General features: G+C 42.9%; 1 protein-coding gene across 1 annotated transcript in view; it reads right to left on the bottom strand.

Moving 5' to 3' along the window:
- ift80 (intraflagellar transport 80 homolog (Chlamydomonas)) overlaps positions 1–16928 on the bottom strand; it is a 34164-nt gene that overhangs the window by 4201 nt on the left and 13035 nt on the right. Inside the window, exons 7-13 of the mRNA XM_080512447.1 lie at positions 5689–5868; positions 4283–4401; positions 3298–3372; positions 2533–2696; positions 2380–2444; positions 1450–1585; positions 976–1123 (exon numbers count right to left, since the gene is read on the bottom strand). Of these exons, the coding sequence (XP_080368573.1) occupies positions 976–1123; positions 1450–1585; positions 2380–2444; positions 2533–2696; positions 3298–3372; positions 4283–4401; positions 5689–5868 (887 nt within the window). The remainder of the gene's footprint in view (positions 1–975; positions 1124–1449; positions 1586–2379; positions 2445–2532; positions 2697–3297; positions 3373–4282; positions 4402–5688; positions 5869–16928) is intronic.

The raw sequence follows: 16928 nt of genomic DNA, 5'->3' as shown, positions 1-16928 counted from the left end.
GAACACACACACACACACGTATCAGAGTTGATCACAGTCGGCGAAGAATCTGCTTTGTATGGATTGGTGGACATAAATACATATGCTTGCTGACATGAAGAAAGTAAACTATTTAATGTCATGTGTAAGGGCATCTAAAAAATGGATATCATTTAAAAGTAAATAGTTATATCAGTAATGTCTATACTTAGGATAAATATACTAGAAAGGTGCAAGATTTGAAAGAAATATTGTGATAAAAGTATTTTAAAAAGTGACGGTATTGACCGTTATATTTATTTGATTTTTATGACTTTTGAGCTAAAGCTATAAAGGCTTGATGAATCTAAAAAGTTAGGACAAGGGCAAGTTAAGCAAAGACCAACACGTAATACAATTTTCAGATGAGCTAGAATGCCTCAGAAGAACTTTTTATTGAACTTTGCCAAATCCTATCTTCCTTCCACCACAGGCATAAAAAAAAGACTATTTTGTTATTTATTACATTTAGCCACATGCTATTTCTTTAAAGACTTCCAAAATGCAAACTTCTATGAGAGACGAAAGTATCAAGAGGACAATATAAAACTGAACAGTACAACCAAATGTGCAGATTAGTGTAGCAGACATGAAAAAGTAGTTTGAGACGGTCTATGTGGACAGTGCAGGCATGATGCCGAAGCACCTCCTGTGTTGGCTGAAGCCGAGGTCTTTTGGGCAGGAAGCATTGTGCTTGAGGTACGTGTTCCTGCCAGTAACTAAGTGTTGTACCTCGTGGAATAAGCTGGAAGGTGCAAAAAAAACCAACCAAGAAAACGTTCTTTTTTCTTTCTATCGTTTCATGCTACTTTTCAGATGAAGATCCTAAATGGGCGGAGCCTTACCTTCTGTTCTCTTTACTACATGAAACTTGGGCCTGTCTTAGTTGTAATACCTGATCAGAAATTGTTATAATAGTAAATTGCAGTGAAAGCAGAGAGATATGCATGTGTTTACCTGCCGTCCTTCATGAATAGTGTTTTTGGTAGTAGTTCTTTGTCAGTGAAGACAACGCTTGGGTGGTACCACACTGTGAGCTGGGTGTCTTGGATTCCACACAGGACGTTAACAGCATCATTCCATGCCAGGCTGTGAACCATGCTGCCTACAGGGGTAGAATGCACACACGCACGCACGCACGCACGCACGCACGCACGCACGCACGCACGCACGCACGCACGCACGCACGCACGCACGCACGCACGCACGCACACACACACACACACACACACACACACACACACACACACACACACACACACACACACACACACACACACACACACACACACACACACACACACACACACACACACGTAAAAACACACACACACGTACACACACACACACACACACACAGAAACACAACTTTCATTCATCTAGTCTCAGTCAGACGTTTGGCTAAAGTGAGGTCCCTCCTCCCTCGCTCACCAATCTTGCAGAATTTGGGTTCTCGCCCGAGATGACGCACAGAGGTCAAGTAGAGGTCACGGTTCTTGTCTATCAGAGCGATTTTCCTTTCAGTGGACGGGCCACACTGGTCCAGAGCGATCTCCACCACTTCCAGCTACACACACATGCAGGCGTACACAAAGAAAACGTTAAGAGGGAGCAAGGAAGTGAATGATGGAAGAAGGACAAAAGATCAGGCAAAGAAAGGAGGAAGCGAGAGAGGGGTTTGGTTCAACAATTGCCTGCCAAGCGCATGTGCATATTGGAGGCACAGAGAGGGTATACGTGTGTGCGGACCTGTGTGTACTTTCGACCAGAGTTTGTTGGCATTGGTGCAGTGTCTTGGAGCTGAAGCATACTGGCAGTCAAAACCAAACTCCTGCTACCAATACTTCTTTTCTGCTTCTTCCACAGTTTTTCCCTCTTTGTTTGCCTTCTGACCCCCCCCCCCCCCTCCTTTATTTTTTTAATGTTTTTTCTTTATCTTAGGAACAATCAAAAAACATTTGAGAAAACCCTTTTGGCAATTTGTCAAGGGAACCAGAGTTATGCTAACTTCTGGGTTGACCTGTAACATTGCAGCTGAGGGACACCACATTACATTTATTCCACAAAAATAATTTCACTCTCATTAGGCACTTCATTTTAAACAATTAACACAGTACTATAATGTGTTTAGATTAGCCGCCACATCAAGATGTTTCTCATTTTCTCATGGCTCTTTCAGTTGTTTATTACCTCAATTATGCTCCACAACTTTTAATCATTTTCTAAAATGCAGGGGAAGGTTGTATACTTCAGCATATGGCGCCCTACTTGACAAATTCCCACTTCCATTGTATACAGAAAGTGAAAGAGCTTGATTACTTGAAATATGTGTGGTTAAAACAACGAAAAAGGATTGCCCACCTTGTGAGTCAAGTGCTTCCCATCACCAAGGACTTTTCCGGTCAAGGCGTCAAACAGCAAGATGACTGATGGGTGGACAGTAAAAACGGAGCATATTAAAAACACAATCCATTTGAATTATTAGATTATGGTGACCACAGAAGCCCCCCTCACCTTTTTCATCACTCTTGTCTCGGATGGCAATGGTGTCGTTGCTGAGTGAGACACCCTGGGCGTTCAGGATGTCGGCTCTCATGCCAGGAAAGTTTGGGGAGGATATCAATCGACCTTCGTAAGAGAACGTGTACAACCCTGCTCCATCCACGAGTAGAAAATGCCTGAGAGTGGGAGACAGTGGATGAGAGTGCCTTCAGAGTTTGAATATAGTTTTAGATATGGTTGAATGGGGATAAATGGAGAGCAAGAAGGCAAATAATATAAATAAAATGTTCATTAAAAAAAAACCTACAACATTTAATTAACTGGAACAAGCCGGTAATGTAATCATTTATTGAACATCAACACCGTGCTAACTTACTCAGCGAGAGTCATCAAACTCGGTTGTGATTACAAAATGGCCAGTAATCCATTTAGCTCTAAGTGTTAAGGACACTGCAGTGGAGTATTGCACAAGAGCTACTCCATATTAATCTAATTTCCCCCAGTGGTTTCACTCTCAGCCTTATTGTATGACAGGGCTGGCTAAGCTAGAACGCAGCCTGTGTGTGTGTGTGTGTGTGTGTGTGTGTGTGTGTGTGTGTGTGTGTGTGTGTGTGTGTGTGTGTGTGTGTGTGTGTGTGTGTGTGTGTGTGTGTGTGTGTGTTGGCTGCTGCTTGATGAGTGGCTAGTGCGGAGTAATGAAGCATTAGAGGAGCTGATAGACGATCCAGCAGCCTGTTCGCTCTCTTGTTGCACTGCTCCTGGAATAGAAAGACTCACTTCTCTGCTTGCAGGATGAGGCTGACTGTTCCCTCCTTCAGGTCAAAGATGAGTGGAGTATTCCAGTTTCTGGAGCTGGCACAGAAACGCCGTAGAGTCACTCACAGCAGCATTAGACAGAAAACAGACGTTTATCAAAAAAGAAAAAAGGGCCACGTTTGGCACAAGTGCGGAAGAGAAAAAAAATTATAGGAATATAACTGAAGAGAAGACCAAGGACAAGTATGATCTAAAACTGCAAGGTAAGGGTTTCTTTGAAGGATTTTCAGCTGTGAAGCAGAGTAAAAGATTAAAAACAGTCTATTTACACAACATAGAGGGTGAAGAGCCACACGTGGCTTCAAGCTAGTTATCAGACCCCTGACCTACAACAAAGACATTGGAATTTTTTTTTTGAAAAACAACAAAATAAAGGTGGAAGAAAACAATAGAAGATAAAAAAAGTGCCACAACAATGACGTCTTCCAGATGCATAGATATTGCAGGTGTAGTTATTGCTACTATGACTACCATGAAGTAGGTGTATACCATATTGTATGATAGGTCAATTGTATGGCAGAATATATTAGCCCAATGTGGATTTACTTATTTCCAATGCCCCCCCCCCCCCCCCACACACACACACACACACACACACACACACACACAAACATAAGGACCAATTTGTAAAGCTGTCTATGAGTTTCTTGGTAAATTTATTGGAAAGCACTCTCAAAATAAAATCTGATACTATGAACTCTCACTTCTCATCACAATAACTCTGACACAGTTTATGACATTTAGAAAAACTGAGCTTTTTTCTGCTCCATGGAAATGAATTTCATTATATTTTGGCTGCATCTGAAAAATATCCTCCAGGTTTGGTCAGAGAGTGTAAAAGCTGGTGAAAAGATTTCTACAAATCCTTTGAAAATCAAATAGGAAAAAGTATATGCAATGTGTCTGCGGGACGATGGGAGACAAACAAATGTGTGTGAATACTGACTTGTAGACATAGCACTGGAGGGAAGTGGCAACCACCAGGTGACCATATGCCAGTGAGGCTTTGATGACTCGATCTCTAAACTCCAATACATCCACTGCGTCATTCATCACATTCCGCACCTGTGAAGAAAATAGGGGAATATGTGAAAATGTCATGAGATGTGTGTCATAAATGAAAGTTGAGATAAGTTTGCTTTACAAAAATAATTCAAACAATATGGGAACAATCAAGGAGCACAGATTTCATTCATTAAAAAAGGGTCAGAGCACAGTTATGGGCAATCTTAAATGTGAAAATCTTTGATATACAAAAAACACACAGCAAACATTGGGCCCAAGTATACATAGATCAGCTGTCGTCAGCTAAAGCAGATTTAAATGTTTAAATGTGTTCACGCAGTGGCAGGCACTAATTTTTTCACCTGCATAGATAAATACTTCCCTTTAGCCCTCACTGTGACTGAATGAATGAAAAGGCCTTGTCCAGTACCAGGTGAAAGGTGGGGTTATTTTTACAGCTTTACAAATCTTCCTCCTCAGCTCCCTCCATCAGGCCAAATTTACATGCAACACAACCAGGAATAAAAAACATTTGACCGCAAGGTGGTAAATTTAGCTGGCTGATTCACAAACCACTGGCAGATGTGTAGTTTTAAAACGGACTGCATGAAGGAGAGGGGGAGGAGCGAGGCAGGAAAGCGCCTGCGAGGCTGAAAATAAATGGCTGATGACCCAACTTTGTTTGGTTTACACAAACTTCCCTCGGTCGAGATGTCTATGGCAAATGAGTGCACACATATGTTGGCACACATGTATATGACCTTGTTTCGCTAGGTGTGCGTGTGTGCCCAAAAGTATACAACTGTGTGTGTGTGTGTGTGTATTTGTACACTTGGGTGTGTTAACCGCATGTAAACGCTACCTTGTGGTTAGTGCGAGTTTAAACAGTAGAGAACGGTGGAGCGAGGGAGGCAGCGAGACAGGCTGGTCATTGTCATTGCAGGGCTGCACACTGGCACACTGGGAGGGTCCGACTATAATATATGGCCACAAGTAGCCAGGCATTTGCTTCTTTACATAGCACATTCACCCACCTCTTTACTCTTTATGCGTATGCCAATATAACTGACTTTGTCTGTGTGCTATTTTTCCTTAAAGACAAGCTTACTTTGAGTGATATTTGACTTCAAAAGCCCTGACAGACAGCTTCAGCATGTCAAACACAAAACTTGCCACGACAAGCTCCTTTGCCATTTGTTTTTAATCATTTGTTTGCAACTCCACAGCAGTGTGTCATGTGTTCGGGTGAGAATCGCAAGTATATAAACCTTCCCGTCACTGATTTGTTTTTCAATATCTAAAACTGCACAGTTGCATAATCATGCATGCGTGTACATTACGGTCTACCTGCATGGTTCTCCTCTTTGTAAGGGTGATTCCATAGTTCTTCCATTCCCAATGCTGCTCAACTACATGGGCAAAGATGACATGTCCATTGCCGCAGGCACCGGCCAGCTGGGTGCCGTCTGCAGACCAGGCCAAGTTGAACACACTGCCAGTGTTGGGTTTTTCCAATGCATAGGACCACTGGAGAAAAAAGACACAAAAGCGTTGGGAGGCTTTAACAATATATGCGACAGGAAATTCATATAAAACCCTGAATGATTACAGGTACCTGTAGAAACTGAGCAAAATGACAGTTCTGCTATGACTAATAAGTAGCAAATAGGAAACAATGTCCACGTCCACAAATATATCTGTGATTGATGCACGGGAACGTTGAAGTTTGTTAAAATTATCCACGTTTTGAGTGAAATCCCAAGGGTGGTGTTTGCCAGTGATCACCTGGTGGTTGAGTAGCCTACTTGCACCTGTCACGCACACACCGAACAAGCCACGTGGGCACAACCAACTGCGAAGTTTAACATGAGGCAAGGGGGCATTGCTCACGCTGTGCCAAAGTCTGGAGAAGGTTGCAGAAGGTTGAGAGGTACTAACTAGATATATTTGGGCTCACATCCATGCACTGCATGGGCTCTGAAACCAAACTCCTTGATAAGGGATGGTCTCAATCTTATTCAGACGTTGCACGGGGTGAGAGGGAACCGGCCTGGCGTAGGAAAACTCACAAGAGATCCAACTAGCAGTCACACAGGAGTTCGTCCTAGTGGACGGGCGGGGGGTGGGGGGGGATGTTGTTTGTTCTTATACACTGACAGCAGCTCAGAGTATTTGGCCTTCTTGGAGCAGGTGGGAAGGGGCCCCAGCAAGAAGCACCAGCAACGGACTCCACCGTCTTGCTGGGGGATTTCAACGCTCACGTTGCCAGTGACTGGGTAACCTGGAAGGGGACTTTGGGAGCAAATGCTTGCGTGAAATGGCCACAGCTGTAATGGTTGAAGAAGCAAAACCTGCGGCATGGGAGAAGTTTGGGGAGAAGACGTTGTCATCTTTCATTTTTAATGAAAGATGACAAGATGATTTCTTTTTCTCAGAAAACCTTTTTTCTTTATCTAATCACCTCCGGTACTTTGTTACCACAACCATTTCCCCCCAAATACATTTACTCACTTTGCAAACCGAGTAGCATTAACCTTTCTTCTTCTCTAGAGCCGAGCCTGACCTCCCACTTTGGTGAGAGTGGCATGCTGATCTGTCTTGAATTTGGAGTTTCTCTTTCACACAAATGCAGGCATTCACACAGTGAACTGCTTATAAAAAGGGGAGGGAGAGTGCTAACGTTAACCTAGCTATGCCTGCTTGCCTGTGATGGACGGACAAGTGTGGTGGAGGAGGCCAAGTGCTGCGGTGAACCTTGGAGCAAAAGACTCAGTGTGCTCGCTTGCTTCGTACACATGCGGCTGCGGGATGTGAGGTCCATCGTTATTTCCTCCCTGATTTTTCTTACAGGACTGGAGGTAACCGTCGGCAGGCTACAGGTTACAGGCCCACAGCTTTGATCTCTTCCCCTCTCCTGCTCCTCCCGTCTGCCTCATACACACACTGCTCAGCTGGTTTCGGTCAGCAGCCTCTCAGCAGTTAATGTCATATCAGGACCCAAAATAGCTGTGGAAAAAAGACCTTTCCCATCTGGACGAAGTAAAAGCTTGTTAATATTTCAATTCACGTTCTCCTCCTGGTGCATGTTTGATTACTGTAGTTTAAAGGTTCCTTGTATACAAATTGCATCAGGAATTCATCTTTTACATAGCCATATGAATTACATGGAGTCTTTCTTCTCTTTTTCTAAAATGATTGTCGTGTGCTCGCATGACCTCGGCCGGTTTACAATAAGCAAGCTCATGTACTCTTGTACTAACATCTTGAGATAGCCCAGGCTGTGTTCAAGCACCCCAGGGGTATAAAGAAGGGGATAGGGGAGGGATGGGGGTGTAAGAAGGAGGGATGGCTCGATGGAGGGTCAGAGATGCAGCTGAATGTATACACCAGACTGTAATGAAGGAGGACATATGATATCGGCCTGAGGAGCACTGCTGGATCCATGCTTACCTAATGCTTTTAACACATTGAGCCATTTGACTCTTTCGTGGGCCAACTGGCCTACCAGCAAGCAAGGAGGTGTTTGTGTGTAGAAGGGGGGGGGAGGCCTTTTAGTACATCGACTTGTGTATTGTTGTACGTGTGTGTGTTTGAGAAAGTATTGACAAAGTGAAGTGTAAATGCCTAGATAATGAAAAAAAAAACAGAATAAGAAAAAAAAAAGCCAAGAAAATTGTCCATTTCTGAAGGGGGAAAAAGAAATGCGACTTCACATTTCCCTCTCATGAGTGTGCATAGCTGAATGTGCATGTAGGTCAAAGAGGTGAAAATCCTCTGACTTGTCAGAGTTGTCAGCCGGTGTCTGATTATGGGACACCCCGGGGGGTGGAGGGTTGCTGTTGCTCTCATGAGACGACTGCACTGAGCCAGGAGAAACTTGGGAGACACAAAGTTTTTCCAGAGCAGCAAGCAGGTTTTCTGCATTTCTCTCTCTCTCTCTCTCTCTCTCTCTCTCTCTCTCTCTCGCCGAAGTCAACCCGTTCAGTGTTGTATTTTCAAACATTTGAAATTCATCTATGTGGGTTTCTACTGAAAACAAAACAATTGCATCGGGGTTCTAATGCGTGAACTATTGTGCTGTTTTGTATTTTCTGTTAAATATAGCACTAAAATACAGGCTGCATTAATACAAGAGCAAGCTGTCTTATGATCACAACAACTACACATATTCTCTCAAGGCTCAGACTTCTCTGAATTGCTGGTTTGGACCAAATTTGCACAAAATTATTTGAAGCTCATATAAACTTCTTTACATGGTATATTTGTGGCTAAGATGATTATGGAGCAGGTATCAAATTACAAGTACCTCGTGCTCAGTGTCCACATGATTACAGGTGTTGAAACGCAACCTTCTTAGACAGTCTTGTCAACAGAAAGTGGTGTTTTGGGATGAAGAGTGTGAACTGAGGGGCTGCAGAGCACTACAAGGTAATAAGAGAAAAGATCATGAAACTGAGCACGATGACCATAAACCAGAAAGGACAACAGGCATTGAAAGGACTAGACAATTTGTTTATATATTGTGATCTATCTTACCAAGTTAAGATCATTCTGAATATGTTATTTAACTTCAATTTTACAATTTAAAGTCACCCTGGTGCTCTCAGATTTTAAAAAGCTGGGAGAGTAGTAATAAAGAGAGGAGGGGGTGAGAACTGATTATTACAAGAAGAGGGGAGATGGGAAAGACAGGAAAAGGGAGAGCAGCAGGTGGAGGTGAATCAGTCAGTGGCAGTGGATTTGGCAACTCGTTTTACTGCAGCCCAAAGGGGTGGAACTCCACTGGATACTTGAGAATAGTACCGAAAAAGGCTAGAAGGGCTGTAAAGAGATTTAATATTAGTGTCGAGAGTTACTATAGACTTGGAAGGAAGAAAATATATAAAGACATGCACATACATATATAAGATATACACATAAAAAGGCAGATTTAGATGTGGAAGGTGAGACTGAGCCTACATCAAACTCGAGTCCACTCTGGCCATTGCAGGATGCCTGTCCATAATGGGCAGCTTTGTGGTCAGTGAGAAGGTGGCAGACATGACGTGTAGCTCTGAGTTGATGTCTGGGGGGGGGGGGGGGGGGGGGGGGGGGGTGGATACCCCCTCAAACTTAGAATGAGCTTATACAAACAGACCGAACGTATGTCACAGCAATACATGACTGTACGTGTCCATTTCAGTATACAGTGCACACAAAAACACATGCCCACACATGTACTCACCGGGAGGTACAACTTATGTGTCTATTTATAGAACTAGATGCATAGAAGGACAACAATGATAGCAGTCTCAATGGTGGTAATTTTGCACACCAACAAAGCACCCGCACATGCATCTCACGTGTGTAGCTATGTATTAAAAAAGCAATACAGAGATACACAAATATCAGTTAAGTTTAGGCAACATGCTTTTGTATATTTCACCATTTGAATGAACCATGCTGGACGTTGCAATACTGTGCAGACTATCACATTTGCCACATTGGTTTAACTCTTCAAGTTGGCAGACCTTAATGAAGACAGCAGGCAGAAACCAACAAAATGGACAGAAGCCCACGCATATGTACGCGCACACTGAGAGAAAGACCGATCAGTCACAGTACTGATGCGCAGCCACTTTAGGGAGCATGCTCACACTCCTCCTTCTCCCCACTCGCTCTACATTTCTCGACATATGTTTACCATTAAGACTGGCAGGTGTTGTAAGCCTGCCCCCTCTCTCTGTTGTTACCCGACTGCTGCAGCCAACATGGGGACGCTTGCAAAAGTTAAGGTTAAACACTGGCAAAAGCATTTCTTCTCAGGGAAATGCTCAAATAACGATCCAAACTTGGTACCCTGTGCCCGTATTCTGATATGGACTCTATTCTGAGTGCTAAAGACGAATCATTAGTTTTTTTCACTTGCTTTTTCAATTATTATAATTTTTTTTTTAATACCTCACAATAAAGTGATGATGAAGTATTTGTTGAGAGTCAAATACCTCTATCCTGTAGGAGTGCAAAGTAGTTGCTAAAGATTTTTTGTATAATTATTTTATTTAAAAGTGACATAATTTTTGCTTACATTATGGGAGTTAGATTGCTTTCAAATCGGGACATTTTGTAAAAGATAGAAAATATGACAAAAGATTTTAAAAAAAGGGATTGAGTATTTGGAAGATATTGCAGATGTAAACTACACTGCAAGAATGATTTGAAAATGTTGACATTTCAATGCTTTTTCCTACTATGAGTGAAATAAAAAAATGCCTTACCACTTATCTGTACTGCTCTAAAGTCCACCATTAGATGCCTGAAGAGTTTGAGTATCTTCATAGCGAAACTTAGGAATATGAGACGTCAATAATTTCAGTGCAATCAAACATTTTTCATTGGCTTGATCTGGAGAAAGGAAACAATCAGAGGCTAAAGACGAATAAAAAGCACACACACTAAATCAGTTGGTTTAAAAGGAGATGGGGAAAATATATATATATTTGTTACACTGATTTACACTTCATCCTTCTCTATCTTATCTGTACTACCTGAAAAACGTCTCTGGTCTCCATGGCCAGAGCTGCAGGGAGCGAGAGTGGGGGCGGGTGGGGGCGGAGCTTGGTCCAGGGAAAGGGTTAATGACACATGTCTGGACTAATGGCTCCCAGTGGAGCTATCTGCTGATTCAGCCCCATTACTTCACAAGCATTAAATATGTCTGCCATGACCGCGCTCTGCTCTCCCCCAGTCCTAATGCAAGTCAACAACATGCTAATCAGAAAGGAGGGGAGGGGGGGGGGGGGGGGGGGTTGTAGGCATGAGATTTCCAGACTTTCTGCTTTTCTGGCCCTTCATCCTGGACACTCTGAAAACACTGAAGTAAACATCTACAGACAATTTATAGCAGACATTAGTGTTAATGGGCCCAACTCAGACTGTGACCTTGCTAAAACTAGTAGTTTACGGAGTTACATCAGCGTTTGGTTTTAATTTGGAATACATGCTATGTATTGTATACTGTTTGGAATAAAAAGTAATACTACATTGAAATGACTATTGATAAAAACCCTTTTGCATATTTTTCTCTCTCATGAAATAATGTTGCTACATATTGATACATGAAACTACAATCTAGAGAAAATACGCTCAAATGCGTGTTGTTTGGGAGCAACATTGTTCTATCCACTTTTAATGGCCAGGCAACAGTGCCCTGCAATGTGGAGGATACATTTCTGCAGATCCACAAACAAATGCAGATGGACTGACAAAAGACTAGAAGAAACAGGTTTTACACACATTTCTAAATACCAGATTAAAATCGTGCCTTCAGTTTTAAAATTAGCGATTTACCTCTTCAATGCATAGGGGACATTACCACAACACTCTCAAGTTGTTCCAAGAACTTTCTGTACAGTTTGCGAACAGGTGAAAAGCGGACTATCTCCTCCGTCAGTTTAACACTGTGCTAGTGAGCGAGTGGGAGCCGACCTAGTCCAGGGTTAACAGTCTTACATAAATCAGAACAGATGGCAGACTCTCCGTAAAGCCAGCTGGCTTTAGTTAGCCTGCGTGTCTATGTTCAGGACAGGACCTGGCACTGCAGGTACAGAGAGGAACTCCCTGCATAAATCACAACACATCTTAGTGTAATGGAAACAAAGACATATACACACACACACACACACAAGCACAAGGCTCGACCTACAAAACAAATACAGAGTGTGTGTGTGTGTGTGTGTCCGCGAGTGTGACAGCGTCCACAAAATTAACTCTTTAAGGTCTAAAGCCAAGCATGAAATATGGAAAAGCATTCAAAAGTGAAACCAAATACAAGCCATTCGTTTAGAGGAAACAAGAAGGTCGTTTTGGATGAGGGCTCATCAATCTCTCAGCAGATTAGGAGACCTTGTAAATGTCTGTTTGCAGTGACCCCTCTAAGGGGGGGGATGGGCTTTACTATTAGGATAAGGACAAGCTGGGCCTACGTCCAGGTCTCGATGTGTGAGAACTGGCTTGGTAAGCAGCTCACTTCAAAAATGAATTAAAAAAAAATTTTTTAATCAAAGTCATCACACATCCCTTGAGAAAATGCTGTCAGTGTGAACATAAACGCCTGAAAATGAATCTTGGGGTTTGACTGTGAAGTCACAATTTGAATGCAGTGTGAACTGTCCGTGTAACTCAGAGCCACTTCAATCTGCGTTTCATTATCTTCACTATGACATTTACAATTTGAAAACCCAACAATGCTAACAAACTCTTGTTTTATATCATAGTTTATTAATGTGCAAGCACATATTAGGTAACAAGTCTAACTCATAATGATGTGAGAGAGGATTGGCATAGCATTTTTCTTGAACATCTGGCATGTAACTAAAAAAATCTTTGCAAAATACTGTTACTCAGCCGACTATGTAGATTTATCTTTTGCTGAAGGTTGTGTTTTCTTTTTCGCTTTCTTTCCCCCCCCTAAATATTGTATCATGTAGGAAAAATCAATAGCATTTCTTATTAGAATTGCAAAGCTATGGCTTGTAATAGAACACAGTATCAACATATGCTAGGCACATTTGCCAAAATTTACTGCGCAACGCCTCGCCCTTATAACCCCATTTCGGTTCCCTGACTCTGCTATATAGCTATTGTATAATCCCATCTGTAAACACGAGCTGGTGTAAAGGGCTCTACAAATCTCTGTATTGAAATACTCATTTGGCACAGCTGAAGTGATACAGAGGCTGGGCTTGAGATGAGACCAGAGTGGTATAAGTTGAAGCTTTGGCAGTGCATGGGGAAATGGAAGGAGGGCGAGAGAGGGCGAGAGAGAGAGAGAGAGAGAGAGAGAGAGAGAGAGAGAGAGAGAGAGAGAGAGAGAGAGAGAGAGAGAGAGAGTAATGATCTACACATGGTTTCATACTGGAGCCTCAACATAGTAACCATAGACACATGCTGGGGCCTCCTGGGACTCATCAGCAGGACACAGCTGTGAGCTGGACAGCAGAATTCTATTAGCACCAACTATGCACATATGCACTTGCAAACGTGCACATACACTCACTCATACACACACTTACGCAGGTAATTTGGGACTTCGATGTATTTTGGCATGCTACAAATGGCATAACACATAAAACTACAACAGGACTGATTGCGAGTCAGGAGTATACTGGATTACTTCACTCATCTGAAGGGTTGAAGGATTTGGAAAAAGCATCAAAAGAGGGGAAACAACTTTTCTCGTCCCTACAGAAACTGTTTTGTCAAGCCTGAAATACAATTCATGTGCTTCTGAATAAACTGTTGATAAGGAGTTGGGCTGCAAAAGGCTATAAACATGCGAGTTGGGTCATGTTTCACATCAGCGAATAAAGAAAATGGGAAACAAAACATTAAATGTGTCTCAATTGTGTTTGAAAGACTACCTTGAAATTATCCTTGAAAGTAAGAATTTTAATAGAGTGTATAACATGCACATATATTATACATATACTGTATAAACAGTATTACAAACATTTGCAATCTTAGTAGCCAAAAAGGCCATTTTAAACAAGTTCCAATAACACAGATGCTGGTTCCACATTACTACTTTGCATGCATCTTTAAAGCAGCTCTGCATCCACAATTAGGGATTCTTTTTTTTTTTTTTTTAAGAATATTGCATTCACTTTCTATTTAACATTGATCAAATCTAGGTTTCATTACTCCCAATGGACTGCACGGTGCAACAGTGGTTAGTTCTCTCGCCTCACAGCAAAAAGGTCAATGTTCAAGTACCGACCGGGCCTTTTTGTGTGGAGTTTGCATGTTCTCCCCGTGTGCGCACAGGATTCCTCTGGATACTCCCTGTTTCCTCCAACAGTGCAAAAACATACATGAGGTGTTGATCAGTGAACCTAAAATTGCCATCGCCCATAGTCCGCTGGGATGAAATGCCATGTAGGAGCCATACACATCACAAACCAATTCCAGCCTTATCCACCATAATAATAATAAGCCCTTTTAAATCTAATCCCCACAATTTGGCTGCTTTGAATAATGTTCTATATAAAAAAAACACACATGAGCATAGAGAAGATTCTACAGAACAGTCCAAACACACAACTAGCTATACAGCAACAAGACTATCAGTTTCCTATGGAGGCAAAACGATCAAAAAGATCAGAAAGTCAAACAAATAAAAATCCAATCGATAAGTTAGTCAGCGTCAAAACGTAGAACCATTCTGATCCCTGTGCAAACCAACCGAAAGGAGGGGAAAACCTGGATTGCCGCCAAAACTAAACCCTTTGAAATCATCCTCTTTTGGACCTTGGTTCATTGCCTCCAGCCGAGCCCGAGTTGTCATTGACAGCCCGTAATGAACTCTGGGTTGGCAGTAAAGCTCGAAGTGATACCCCGGTCCCACACATGCTCACTGTTCTCTTATTTGTGTGAACAACCCAGGCCCTTTATTTGCTCCCCGCCTTCGTCCCCAAGAGTCACCCTCCACTCCTACTGGCTTATCCCTCTTTCTTCTTCTTTCTCTCTTCGAGTGTGACATGTTTGTCTAGCTTGTGGAGGTAGTGATTTAGTACTGCAAAGAATGATGACTCTGCCAGAGGGGCTGGCAGGGCACTGTCTCACTGTCATACTCGTACTCCAGCTGTGGGGGGAGGGAGGGAAGGAGAGAAGCTGAGAAATATAGAAAAAAAGAGAGAGAGAGAGCGAGCAAGAGAGGGAGCAAGAGAGGGAGACTTGAGGGAAAGAGAAACCACCATCTTTTATGGAGACCAATCCTCCAAGCCTCACTGCCTAGGCCAACTTTAAGGGATATATTGGACAGTTCCACACTACCCCACCCCCATCCCTCCAACTGCTCTCTTTTCTCAGCTTTTTCATACTCCCCTCCTTTTTGGTTTCCAACAAGGCAAGCCTTTAGCCGAACTCTAGAGAGGTGTAAAAGTAATACCATGTCAACAAGTGCCTTTTACTCTAACCCACTTCAGACAACACACACACATACACATACACACACGCACAGACAAATCAGGGGGGGGGGGTGTCAATCATCTGCAAGATGGACCTTCGTATACAATGTTCCACAGAGTGTGCCAGGATCAGTTCAGCAACACAGAAAAACCAAAGCCCGATCTCCACAAAGGGGCGCGAACACAAAGGAGAAACATTATTCTCTCAATCTGCTGGGGCAACGAACCTGCTGGGGCAACTAATGAGCTTCTTGGGATGACGATCAAGTCCACATGTGTGTCTTACAGCTTTGTACTTTTGGCACAATTGTATTCATCAGGATGGGCAACCTGGTCAATAATGCATAAACAGGAATCAGCAAAATGACTCAGATGAAAACAACAATTAATGGAAGGAGAATGGTGAGACAGATCCAGCTGCTCTTTTCAGAAGTGCTCTCTTTTTACCAGTTCGCAGTGTTCGGAGGGAGCTTTCTGTTCTTACTACAGCAAGGGAACAGAAAGGAAGAGTGCGGGGAGCAAGAAATAGCACGCAAAAGCAGAGATTTGTAAGGGGAGGCAGGGCGGTAGGGGTAAAGCAAGCACAGGGAGGGAGTGAAGGAGGGAGAAAGAAAGAGAGTTAGAGTGAAACAGCCCTACCCAGTTGCCTGGGGAGAAAACTGCTCTGCTGCTGACTCAGGACTCTCTTTGTTTGACAATTCTCTCTCTCTCTCTCTCTCTCTCTCTCTCTCGCTCTCTCTCTCTCCCTCTCTCCCACTCTCTCTCCTTTTTTTAAACGGTCACCTTCTTTTTGAATGTGCACATGCTCTTTCTTTGTCAGCTCTATGCCAAAACTTTTACCATGTGTTTTTCTACCCCGTCTTCTCTGTGGGTGCCTGTCTTTCCCACCTCTGCTGTGTAAACCATTCTGTACTGAGCAACTCCTCTCTCATGTGATGAAAACGGATAAAAGCGACTCGCACTCCAATAAACACGCCGCGGTTTCAATGGCTTTTTTCATGCTCTGCGCTCAGGACCAGGACGTTAAACTTTGGAATTATTTTCAGCAGCGGTAATTTCCAATCGAGTTTGCAGCCAGAAAGAGGACAATCATCCCAATACTAAATAATAAGATGAGGAAACTCTACGTCTGGCATTTAGGAAGACGGTAATGTGTCACATTGTATAAAGCTGTGATGCCAACGAGAGAATAAAGACAGCAGTAAGAGTGAAGGACCAACGGACAGTGAAGAGCAATGCACTCTCTGAGGGAAAAATAATGGCTGGCAGCTTTAAGAATGTCAGACAAAGATCCTATAGAGAATGAGCCTGCAGTTTAAGAGGGAACGGATGAGAAAGTAGCAGAGGCAGACGAGAGCGATGGCAATTCCAGCTAAACATGGACCTGATCCAAAAGTCGCAATGCTGAGCAAGGCCCTAAAGGAACTCCTGGACTCACCAAGAAAAAAGGAGGTAAAGAGGGCCTTGGGGAAGGCACACGGGGAAGGGAGCCAAGAGGGGGAGCACTGATAAGCACAAGGTAGTCCAAAGAACCCAGATAGAGAGAGCCATGAGCAGCAGACGAAAGAAATATAGGCAGGGATTCCAATTTATTCTACGAATAGGAGAACTCCATCATTAAAAAGAAAACAAGCTCCTATC

Source organism: Blennius ocellaris, assembly GCF_963422515.1.
Source record: "Blennius ocellaris genome assembly, chromosome: 2".
Classification (NCBI taxonomy): Eukaryota; Metazoa; Chordata; class Actinopteri; order Blenniiformes; family Blenniidae; genus Blennius; species Blennius ocellaris.
Note: the sequence above shows the minus strand (reverse complement) of the source record. Positions and strands in the feature narration are given on the sequence as shown.